Below are 12,904 nucleotides of genomic sequence, written 5' to 3'. Positions count from 1 at the left end.
TCCGATCATCAATATCATCCACAGTTAGTTGTTAGCTAGAATTGCTAAATCATGACTACATAAACCTCGTTCTTCTATTTTTCTTCTTCTTTTCCTCTTCATCCTCCAGTTTTATGATAGTTGCCAAAAAATGAAAGATGCATTACTGCAACCTTCTTAAAAAGAGTTTCAGAAGGTTCATATCATGAAACCAAACTTTGTCTGCTTTTAACTGTGTGCTATCTGAAATCCCTGAAGTTTTATTAACATTTATTATTTGGCCTTATCCTTTGTGTACTAATATTTCGTTGGAGTGTTTACATATTATGTATCACAATTATGTATCACAAATGATAAACTCCCCAAATTATTTAGCAGTTTAGCACTAAAAAATGTTTTCTCAAGGCATTAAACCTTTGCTGTCCTCCTCCTTGTTAGAAATCCTAATGTCAACCACGATGGGTTGGTGGATACCAGGAAGCGTTGGCCTTTGTTTACTGTCAGTGAGCAGAAACATGTTGGCCTCAACACTGAACCAATGAAGATCCACAAAGGTCTCAGGAACCAGATGTGTGCTTTCTGGAACCGCTTCCTGCCACGCCTTCTCAATATCACTGGTAAACATTCTTCTACACACTGCGCATAAACCTGCACAGTCACACGTTTTAAGGGCATCTATTTATCTTAATGATAGCTAAGTCTGAAATAAAGATGTTTTGGTTGGCATAAATAAATGAAGGCAACACTAGATCCCACGCTGATGAATATTTCAAGATAGCTAAGCCCTTGAGCATATTGTAAAATGTCTACCATTGCCTTTTTAATAGGGCTTTTAAACTGATCAGAGATTTTCACCTAACAATCAGGGGTCTTTTACTTTTTAATTTGAAACACCTACAGCGGTATCTTAACCCAAAACAAAATAACAGTAAAATAGAAATATTTGGAATTAATAAGCAAATGAACAACATACTTATGTTATGTTTTAGTCTTTCTTCAGAGTAGTTTATATTAAGTAAGAACCACCGTCTTGAAAATGTAACCAGCCAAAACAAATAACACACTTCACCTGCTGCATTTTTGCAAAAAAAAATCTAAGAATTGGTGTAAAGCCCTACAGTGTAGAAATAATATAGTTAAGGTGCAACTGTCAACTACTCTACCCTCTGTATTCCCTTTGTCAGACAACATAGATGAGGCAGAACGTCAGTGGAAAGTGGAGTTCCACCGCTGGTCCTCCTACATGATGCACTGGAAGAGCCAGTTTGACCACTACAGCAAGCAGGAGCGCTGCACTGACCTCTAAGGGTTGAGAATAACAGGGAGAAGGGAAGCAGAAAGATGAGATTATGGCCATTTTCCTCCTTAGCTCCTCAATGAAATCTAACTGTATAAAATTTTTATGTTTAGTCTTTACCTATACAGTAACACAGGCAAAGCTGTGTTCTTTATTTATATTATTTATACTATTTATTTATTCATTGTTTTTCCTGAATGTGTGTGTGTGCGTGCAGGTGTGTGTATTTGTGTGTGTTGAAATAATTTAGGCTTATGAAGGGAACTTTGTGCCATAATGGAGAATAATTTGGAATATTTGTCAAAATTGTGTCATTACCTCGGGTATGTGTGTAATATGTGTGTGGATTTAGAGTCTCTAACTTGGATCTTTACACTGCAACCCTACCGGTTCACTCTTGACTCACTTGTCTTTGTGTTAATGTTACAAACACTACTTTCTTCCCAGTTCATTGTTTCCTAGCATATCAGGGTTTTATTTTTTGGACCCTTTAGGCTTGTTCTTGTATATTACCACCGTTTCAATTATTCCCTTACCTGTCATGTTCTGCTTCACTGTGATTTTTCATTTGGTAAAGCCATAACCTGTGTTATATGCAAGACATGAATTCTCTAAAATTTCATCTGGAAAAGCTATATGCTGGGTAATGTGATGTATAGGTTTATAGGTTAGATCCTATCAGTTATGCTGTGGACAGTATGATATTCAGCCCAACCAATCAGTACATAATTATTATTATCACCAACTATCAAGTTTTGGCATGGATGCTTAAAAAAAAGACAAAACAGTTTATCAGGTATCAAAGTAGTTGTCTAAAGTTTATTCAGTATTGATTATTAAACAAACTATTATCAGTCTCAAATTACTTATAACACTTTTTTTATTAGGTTTTATTGGTTCACGTGAATAACATCTATCTATAAATAACATTCTATTATTAGAATGTTCAGATTTTGGCACCATTTTGTGATAGCAATAATAAGATTATTGTTCTCCAACCTCAAATAAAAAAATCTATTACATTTGAATGCACCATTATAATGGAACAATACCCACCTGTAATAATATTTCTATTGCTACAATAAATGTAAATTATTTATTTTTTTTAGTTGCTCCGTGGAGAGATGAGAATCTTTCAGGCCTTGGGTAACACTTTGGTCATGACATCTGTATTTTTTCTTTTTTGTGCGCTTGCATGTGTATATGTCAGCCACTTAATGTCGCCTACATCTGTGACATATTAACATTTGTGTGTGTGTGTGTATGTATGTGTGTGTGAGAGAGGCACTCATGCTTCTGTTTATTCATCTCCATCCAGTAATTTATTTTTGCAGTCTCTCTTTCCCTCTATTCTGGCTTTTTTCCTACTAATATCTACATTTTTCTTACCTTTTTATGTTTTGTTTTCTTGCTGTCCACAACTCTCTTCTCCTCCCCATCAGTTAATCCATCCTCTGATTCCTCCACATTCTCCTCTGTCGGCTTGAATCTGTTTCACTGCCCATTTTTTCCAGTCCTTCACCCTTTGTTTTGTTCTTACGTTAATATCTTCTCTTCTCCTAATCTTCTCTACACTCCATCTGTATGCAACCTCCACTCACTATCCTGAATGTCATAGTCACTTCCTTTAATCTTTTACTGCCTCTTCTTACTGTTGTGCCATGCATGTACCTCTATTCACCCCTTTTAATCCCCCTTTTTATTCCACATCTCTTGCCATCTCATCTAACTTTCTCCTGTCTCATCTTCCTGTTGTCCTCATGCATCATTATTCCCTAACACCCCCCCTCCCCCCTCCCCCCTCCCTCCTCCCTCCCTCCCTCCTCAATCCTGCTGGTTTCTCATTAGTCTAATGGAGACTGAGTAATTTGCTCAGGAGGATAATATGACAGAGTGCTGGCTCAGCTTCTGGCCAGCCAACAGAACATGATAGATGGATAGAAAATGCAGGCGAAATGCAGAGAGATGGGGCAAGGATAAGAAACAGAATAGGAGGAGAGAGAAGGGAGATGGATGAGGCACAAGGAGAGGTGGTGATGTGATGGAAAGATGAAAGGACAGTCAGAGAAATACATAATTTCCTACCCTTTGTCCTTTAGAAAATTGTGTCCATGTGTGTTGCAGTATTACACTACATTACATTACTTACATTAACTGGCACAGATAATACCAAAAATAAAAACAAGGTTTAAAACTACTCAAAATGTCACTACAATTTATTGTCAGTTAAAACTCTAAAACGTTTTATATTAAGTTTCATTACATTACAACAAAGGTTTTACTCGCTTCATGCAAGAATTATATTTATATTACATTGGTTGACCTGAAAATGTTTAATTTCATACTCATATTTGCAATTAGAGGACTGTAGAAAAATGCAGGAAGTACTTTAATTGCACAAATGACATTCAATGTGACATTCACGGTTTCTGGCGGTTTAATCTATGGAATCTATGTCCTCTCCAAAATCTTTGAGAGCACACAAAAAAAAAATTTGTGGACTCTCTGACTTTGAAAGAGAGTAGAGTGTGTCTCCTGCTGCAACTTTTGCCAGTCAAAACTAGTAATTAGATCTAGTTCTAGTTTTTGTGTTCTGAAGCTACTAAAACACTTAGGAAATGGGTAGAGCAGACATAGAAACAAGCAAATACCTGGTCAGAAGTGCAAATCTGACCATGCTCTGACAACTCAAGTTTGTGCTCTGTCAAATGCTGATTTATGAAATTTGAAAACCAGTTGGTTACTCAAAACGTTTGGCTTGGACACACTTCCATATTATGCAGCCACTTGCTTTACTGATGCCTTGGGCTCATCCATATAGAGTGCACACAAGTAATCGTTTGGGAACAAGGTATTTTACTTAACGAGTAATTATATTGTTCAATCTAGTTAACACACAAGTTATTACCTAGCGGACTCAATATATTTTAGTTAACAGGTTATTTTGCACACAAGATAATACCTGTTAATACATGTTAAGTTATGTTGTTTACACAAGTTAAGGTCTTTGAAAAAAGATAATTGACTTCATAAGTTAAATTGTTTACACAAGATCCATAAGTTGTATGGACACATTTCCTGGTGGGAACAAGATAGTTCATGGTCTTGTGATCCTGTGTTCACAACATTCATAAATTCTGCATACTCATTAAGAAATAATACACAGGATCATTTGATGTGTTATAGGTGTTATGTAGAGCAGATAACTCACTTCAAGCTCTGATTTTTGGGATCAAGATCTATTTTGTCTTTAAAAGTTATTAACTAAAAATGTTCTTTCAAGACTCTGGGTACTTTCTAGGAGGCATTCACATTTTCATTTACTCAATATGACTGTAACTGCGTTCTGTGGAACGCCAAGGAGGTTGCAAGCTTCTCTTCTTCACACCATTCACAACAGTTTTATAACTTTTTAAATCTTGGTTCATATTATCAGCAGGTGATATCAAACTAATAGGTGCCATTGCAAACAGCATTTTGCATTTGTCAACACAGCTTCATGAGCCAGTGCACGAGTTCAACAAAATTGCAGTGAAATCAAATAATTGTAGCACTTTGGTCACTGTACTGGATGCCATTCATTTAGACATGCAAGCCAAAGGCAGTAAGCAGCACAGCTCCCAGTGCACTCTGTGCTAGCACATGGAGCTGCATTCACAAACCTCACCTTCATCGAGAATAATGTGAAAAAACAATTATAAACACCTGCTAGTGTAATAGTTATATAGTTACAGGTATGTAACGAGTATTAAACACAGAATGGCATGCAAAAAGAAACTAATTGTGACTCACTTCAGTGAGTTCCACAGGACTCCCTTCTCCATTCCCCTGGGTATGTTCTTTTCAGTGATTTGTCTTTTCTGTTGGTGTGTTTGATATGATCACTGTACCTGTCCTAACGTCTGCCATTTTTATTTCAAGACTGGTAAGGAATTAAATTAGCTCTGTGATTGGCTGATGACTGTCCCAGTAAAGCATATGTGTTGGCATGAAAAGCTCCTATTTATGGTTTGGAGCAGTGTAGTCTAGCTTTAAAAATGATCAAAATATTATTAACTATAGGATTGAACCTGTTGTTGAAAACACTGTACTAGTGAAGAATGCATGTATGACTGGCTGCATAAGTGACAGCTCCTCCAGCTTCTCTCATGCCTTGTGACCCTGCTTCAGCCCCACCTCCCTTCTTTGTCCTCCCATCAAATCCTTGTGCATGTCATGAAATCGACTAAGCAGTTTATCCTACTTAACTTAGACTGTTATTTTCTGTAAAATTTGTACTTTTAAACAAATTATTAAAATTATATATCTCTGTTAGGTACCTTTGATGTTAGCAATAACATAAATATAACAATAAAGGAATATATTTGATATTTAAATGCAGTGAAAATATTATGTGATGTGAAAGAACAATGAAAACGGATATGTTATATATAAGGTATGTTTTAAGAGCAATATTATTTTGAGTATAAACAAAAATGAGTGCCATAAATAATTTTTCTTGTATTTATCCTTTTGATTTGTATCAGTCCTCTGGCTCATTGTTGTTTGTTCCAGTCACTTGTACTGCAAATGTTGAAGGCTTCTGTAGCTTTCCAGTATGTCTCTGTGTATCACAAATGCTGACTTGGTTAAGCTATAGCAACATAAAATAAACACATCCTGCTGCTTCTCTCCACCTTGGCATTTTATTGAATCCTAACATGCACTGTCATCTGTTCCATCTAGAGCAGGATACAATCATTCAAATGTTTGTGATTTAGGATTTTACCCTATGGATTGAGGCTAAAAAGAATTACAAGGTACTAAGAGATAAAGTAACAGGATATCCCGAATTAAGTATACACTTAAGTAAACAATTTAGTTCAATTTTCATATACAGTAGTCTCTAAAAGCTCTAAATGTACAACATACTACATTATGGAAGAGCATGAAATGAGCAACAGTATGCAACTGACTTAGAATCACACTGGTAAAAAACTATTTTAAAAAATTAAAAAAGATAAACCCTTTAGGTCATTAACTAAAATTAAGTGTCTGATTTCTTTAAAAGGCTGTTAACACTTGATGGTTGATGAGTTGAGCAAATTGGGCTTGCACTAAAGTGTGTAGATCTTGAGAGCTACATAACCAATAGGATGGGGACCTTGTCTTAGAGGCAACTGTAATAAAAGTCCACAGTCACATAAATTATTATTACCTATTGGCACTCAAAGTGCTTTGCACTGCATCTTACTCAATCGCACTCACCATCACACAAAAACACTCACACACCGATGGGGGAGCTGTTATGCAGCTGGCCAACACTCACCGGTAGCAACTAAGTTGGTGTTCAGTGTCTTGCTCAAGGACACTATGACTTGCTCTACCTTCCTGCACCACAGTCACCTTTGGAGCTTCAGGGTCTTGCGCAGTATCTTAGCTGTTCCTAGGACTGCACACTTCTGGTCAGAGATCTCAGATGTTGTTCCTGGAATCTGCTTGAACCACTCTCCCAGTTTGGGGGTCACAGCCCCCAATTTTCTTATTTCCACAGGTAGCACTTGTGCCTTCACCTTCCACATCTTTTTCTAACTCGTCTTTCAGCCCTTGGCATTCCTCGAGCTTCTCGGGTTCTTTCTTCCTGATGTTGCTATCGGTTAGGATTGGTACATCTACCACCACAGCCTTGTTCTTCTGTTTGTCCATAACTGATGTCAGGTTGGTTGGCCATTATCAGTCTGTATCTGGAAGTCCCACAGGATCTTGGCGCTGTCATTCCCCACTAACTTTGGCGCCGCCACAGGAACAGGAACTAGACAAGCTGTCGCAGTCCTCGGCGACCGCTTGGGACAGAGGAGGCGGGGACGGGACCGCGGGACAGAGGAGGCGGCGTCGACCCGCCCCAAGGCCAGAGGAGGCTCAGAAGTGGTATTGGTTGACAGGAAGACCGTGGCTTCAAGAGCAGGAGTTGGAGCAGGAGCAGGTGGAGCGATGGCTGACCCTGACCTCTGGACCGGTCCTGGGCAAATAGAGACAGGACAAACAGGGACAGGACAAACAAGGACGGAACAAACAGGGACAGGTGAGGAGTTGACCGGGCCAGAGGCAAGAGCTCAGCTCCTGCCTGGACATAGAACAGATTGCATAACCACCACCATCTGTAACTTCACATCTACTTATCTCACTCAAAGTCTTCAAGTACATACACATTTAGTAGGTTTGTTGGGTCCCTGTTTACTACATCACTTTCTTCTGACCATCTGATTTGTGGCTTTATTTAGAAAATTGCACCAAAAACATGTGTGTTTGAAGGTGTGCTTTATTCATTTAAAATATTATTCTCTGGGATGGGGACAAAATAAAAAGAGATCAATACAGAAAGATGGTGAGTATGGGAGAGAGAGAGAGAAGGGAGCAGGTAAAGGGGCAGGTGTTTGTAAGGAGAGCAAAGTGAGAAAGGAAGGAAAGCAGCATGGTAACATGTTTGCAATGTCACACTAGCAGCAACATGAGATTGAGATTTCATTGGGAGATTTATTCTTTGTTAGGTTAGAAATTGATCCATCTTCATTATCTCTGAGAAACATCTCTGCTTCAGTGGGAGCAACTATGCCACTGTGGATACACAAAATGACAAAACAGCAGTAAAGGGTTAAGTCCGTTTTGACATTTCCATGTTAGTAGGTTATACCACCATCTTGTGTATGAATTGAGTAACTGTTTTAAGGATTTCTATTGACTGTATGGGCTTTATCATATCCTTAAATATTAGCTGCCATGTGAGTCACTTATTAAAGATTGCAAGCCGTCTTTTGTGAAAATGCAAAGTCATGCATTTTCATGCATATCATGCACTGATACAGTGCAAATACTGCTATAATGCTGTTACTGTCACTATTACTGTCAATGTTATACTACAACATGTGTACTGTAGAAATAAAACTAATTGGCACAGAATCATTAAGCCTAAACACTTTCAATGTATTATTTATATCTAACAGAACAAAAGTTCATTAGCCTGAAATCACTGGAACCATGTTCACATACTGATTCTGTTGATTTCCCCAGCAATTAAATGGAGTGACATTCAGAGCAGTTCATCTCAGGTGATATACCTGGGTTTAGCTTAAGGGGAAAGATAAGCCAATAGGAACCAAACTTGACACAACAGCACATTGCAATCCATTTCAAAAAGACAAGAACATGAAATTTGTTTATAAATGTAAATCCCATCATTTCCGTCAAGGTCGACATCAGAAAATGCACCTACTTTGTCCTCAGTCTAAAATCATAGTCTAGTAACTATATCTAACCTGAAGCATTTCAAAGCTGTAAAGAAAATTCAACAGACCTTTCTGTCAACATTTCAATGCTTCTTCCTATGTTGGTCTTGACTGTGGTGTAGGAGGTAGAACAGTTGGCCATCATTCCCAGGCTTGTTTGTTCGATCCCCGGCTATTCTGGTCACGTGTCGAAGTGTTCTTGAGCAAGACACTGAATCCCAATTTAGTTGCTCCCGGTGAGTGTTGGCCAACTGCATAGCAGCTCCACCATTGGTTTGTGAATGTTAATAAGATGCAGTCTAAAGTGCTTTGAGTACAAAAGCGTTATATGAGTGCAGACACTCTTAGATTAACAATCTGCATACTGTACTCAACTAAAAGTACAAATACACAAACCTTTGTACCCACTGACTACTTAAGTAAAAGTAAGTACAAAATTTATATTTTACTTAAAGTATTAAAAGTAAAAGTACTTGACTTACTTACTTTTTTTTCTTCCTGTCTCTTTTTGTGTACCAGTGCTGCTGTGTGTTTTGGAAATAAGTTCAAAATGCAAAGAACAAAGAGCCACAGAAATCTATTAACAATAACATAATATAAGAGTATGTGGTTAGTATGTATATAATGTGGTTAATCCAAGTAAACACAGTGTATGATTGCATGTAATCCCACTGCACAGGAGAACATCATAACAACAAAACCGCTTTGGTCAATCAATGAACGTATGAATCAGCAGGGACCAGCTCTGTCCCAGTTCTCAGTGCAGTAACACCAAGAACTCTCATATCTCTGGTTTATACCTGCCCCTTTCTGCGCACATGGCACCAAGCTGGAGTGGGAGGCAACGGCAAGTTCAGTTAAGAAAACGTTTGGAACACTGGTCGTTTTATTGTTTGACTTTGACACAGCGTTGAATGATTCCATTTGAAGGCGCATTTTAAAATTAATTCAGTAGTTTATGTCTATAAGGGTAAAATTGGTCCGGGGGTTTTCACTTTGTATGCGCTTCTGCACAGTGAATGCAGGACTTAGTAGACTGGCAAACCGCCGCACAACAGGCCAAAGAATAAAATTGCTGCATTGCTGAGTGAAAAATTAGTTCAGCAGTTTGTGGCAGCGATATAAAAATCAAAAGCAGTTTCAATCCAGTACCTTTTCTATATAGTGCAGTGGTATGTGCTATGAAAGGAGGGCTTCATTGATTTAGCTTCTTTTGTTTCTAGTTTACATGTAAATACTATTAAGCTTCCCTTTGACTTCCATATATTAAAATATCTTTTCACGTCAAGCTGAAAATACCTCCAGATGACATAATTTTGGAGGAACCTTCCATCAGTGTTACTATAAGGATTATTTTGGATGCAGGAAAACGCAGCACAGCAAAGGAGTAGGAAGGCAAAACTGGGTTTATTGAATATTAATGATATGATGGAACAGGCAGGGGAGGCACGATGGAGAGATACATATCTCCCCCTTGTTAGTTCTGAAGAAACTTGTTAGTTGGACTCTGATTGATCTGAGGTTTGGTCTTATGTTTGTTTTTCTGTTTAAATGTGTTATGTAGTTTCTGCTTATCCTAATTTGTTAGCTTCTTTCTTAGTATTGAGATTTGGTTCTCTGTCACTATTATTGTCTGTTTTTGTTTAAACACTTGTTTGTCTCTTCTTCAGCACCCTGTATGTTCCTCTTCTCCCAGTCTGTTAATCAATGTAAGTTTGTTTAGTTATATGGTTTACTATCTATCACCTAGTTGATTTGTACATGCTCACCCCCCCTTTGGTTTATCCTTCAGTCTTTACCACTGTCTCACTCTGATTCCTGGATAAGACAGACCTTGGTTATGGGTCTATCGAACTCGCCAATCCTTTATTGTGTGGATGATCCTGCCAATCACCCAGTAGCTACGAGGCGCTGACTCATCAATCAACCCACACAATTTTCCCAGGAACAAAATAGCGGTTTGCATGTGTCCGTTTTTGCTGCCTTTGGAGCTCTGGTAGATATTCTTTAGCCCAACGTTTCCAAAAGAGATCTGCAATATACTGGACCTGTCTTCATCTACGGAAGGCGTAGGCGTGATGCTGCCACCTCTATGTGAACGGCTCCGGTAGCCATACATGTGAATATGACACCATGCCTTTTTGCAGTTGTTCTTCCCCGTTTATTACTAAAGGAACCAAAACAATCAACACCTGCTCTAGTAAACAGTGGTTCATCAGGTAAGACTCTACTATGTGGGAGCTCTGCCATTTGTTGCTGCCCGGTGGCTCCATGTAATCTTCAACAGGTGGGACACCTGGATAGAATGTTTCCAATTGCTGAGATTGCATTTGGTATCCAGTATCTTTGACGCAACATGGACAAGACATAGTTGCAACCACCATGGCCTAACAGTTCATGGAGGTCCTGCAGTATAAGCTGAGATACCTGATGATCTTTAGCCAAAATAGCAGGGTGCTTGGATTCCTCTGGCATTGGCAGCTCAGCTGAGCCGTCTGGCTACATGAAGAATTCCATCCTGAATCCCTGGATTAAGTCTATGTATCTGGCTGCTCCGTTTCACTGGTTCCTTTTTTAGAAGAGCTGAGATTTCATCCGGAAAGCTCTTCTGCTTGAAATGACAAATTATCTCAACCTCTGCTTCCTGGAGCTCATCCACAACAGCTAGGTTCTTTTTTCTTGTTTTATAGTTCAGCATTTTCCCTTGAAGCTGAATATCTTGAACGACATTTCCTAACAGCTCCATCCTCATTCTGGACGATGTTAGAAGCATTTCCTTCAACCACAAAAGCCACACTACAACCCGCTTTAAGCAGGACCATGATAAGTAGTACTCTATCGACCTTTGCATTATATCAGTGCTTTCTTCAACTGCGAGAACATTCACTGTGACCCTTCTTTTCAACCTCAGCATCGGCTATTTCAATCTCTTGCAAGTCTGGATTTCTTGCCCACTTCTCGACCGCTTGTATAAGGAAGTCAGGTCCAGAAACCCACAGCTTATTTCGTAGAAAGGCTTTCACGTTCTGTCCCCTTGATGCACCATCTACCGGATTAAGCTGAGAGCTCACGTAGTGCCACTGTGAAACTGCTGGGGTCTGCTGAATCACCGACACCCTATTAGCCACAAACGAGCGAAACCCTGATGTCTCGTTATTGATGTATTTTAGCACCGCTGTACTGTCAGTCCAATACAAAGAGTCCTCCAGTGGAAACTCCAACTCCTTCCTTAGCAGTTTGTCCATACGCACTGCTAAATGCCAACACAAAGGCACTGTGAGCTTGGTTGCTGATGTTTCGCTGGACTAAGTATGTTACTGTCCCATAGCCATCCTCGCTAGCGTCTGCAAAGTGATGCAGTTGAGCAGACACGTTCTGAAACATCTCAATTCCAAAGTCATTTAGCTGCTCTAGACTTTGCACCCAATTGGACCACATTTGGGCAAAGTGTTCAGGCACCGTCTCATCCCATCTCAACTTCATTTTACAAAGCTCCTGCATTATTTTCCTATAAATTCACAGGTGCAAACATTCCCAGTGGATCATACACTGAGCTCAACATGGATAAAATCCCTCTTCTGGTGTGGGGCTTACTTTGTTTAAAGACCCTGAACTGGAATTGATCTGACTGAATGCAACATTTCACGCTCAATACCCTTTCCATTGGAAGTGCATTTTGATCCAAATCCAGATCCATTATTTCTGACGCCTTCTCTCCTCCGGAATGGCTGCTAACACCATCCAATCGTTGCTCATCCACTTGTTTAACTTAAAGTCACCCATCTGACATACAATCTTCAAACTGTGGTAAAGAGACCATAGGAATCTGAGTAGGTCAGCATTGGGTGAAGAGACCTTTACCTGGTGGATCATAGCCTCCACATCTGCCGCTAATGCCACAGGCTCTTGATAAAACATAGTCAGAACTCCAATTATTGTACTGGTAAGGTTTGGTCCTTGAAGGAGCTGCTCATTCAATGAGGTTCCCTGATAAGACGCGCCACAATCAAACACCACACAAAGCTTAAGCTTTTTAGGATGGTATAACCCATGATGTGGAATATACCAAACGTTTCCATCACTGCAGCCAAGGTCCTTATCCGGAACCCTTACTGCATATTTTTTGGTGATCATATCATTCATGAAGGTACTATAATCCATCTTAAATGAGGGATTCCTGAGAAACTTTCTCTTCAGAGTTGTAGCACGTTGTTCTGCTACGGCACGGTTGTTTGGCATTTTAATGTCCTATTCCTTTAATGGGAGATTAAAACAGTAGTGTCCATCTACCAATTTAGCAGACTGTGACACTCTTTCCATGAACAGACGATCTGCCTTAGACATCTCATTCTCCTCATCTTGACCA

At 39.2% G+C, this 12,904-nt stretch overlaps 1 protein-coding gene across 1 annotated transcript in view; it reads left to right on the top strand.

Moving 5' to 3' along the window:
* The window catches only part of ache (acetylcholinesterase (Yt blood group)), a 28,595-nt gene extending 22,644 nt beyond the window's left edge, over positions 1-5,951 (top strand). Inside the window, exons 8-9 of the mRNA XM_067523711.1 lie at positions 418-596; positions 1,164-5,951. Of these exons, the coding sequence (XP_067379812.1) occupies positions 418-596; positions 1,164-1,285 (301 nt within the window). The 3' untranslated portion in view covers positions 1,286-5,951. The remainder of the gene's footprint in view (positions 1-417; positions 597-1,163) is intronic.
* The last annotated feature ends 6,953 nt before the right edge of the window (positions 5,952-12,904 follow it).

This window comes from Channa argus, chromosome 12 (genome assembly GCF_033026475.1).
Source record: "Channa argus isolate prfri chromosome 12, Channa argus male v1.0, whole genome shotgun sequence".
NCBI classification, from domain to species: Eukaryota; Metazoa; Chordata; class Actinopteri; order Anabantiformes; family Channidae; genus Channa; species Channa argus.
The sequence above is the reverse complement of the archived record's forward strand: the minus strand, read 5'-3'. Positions and strand labels throughout refer to the sequence as shown.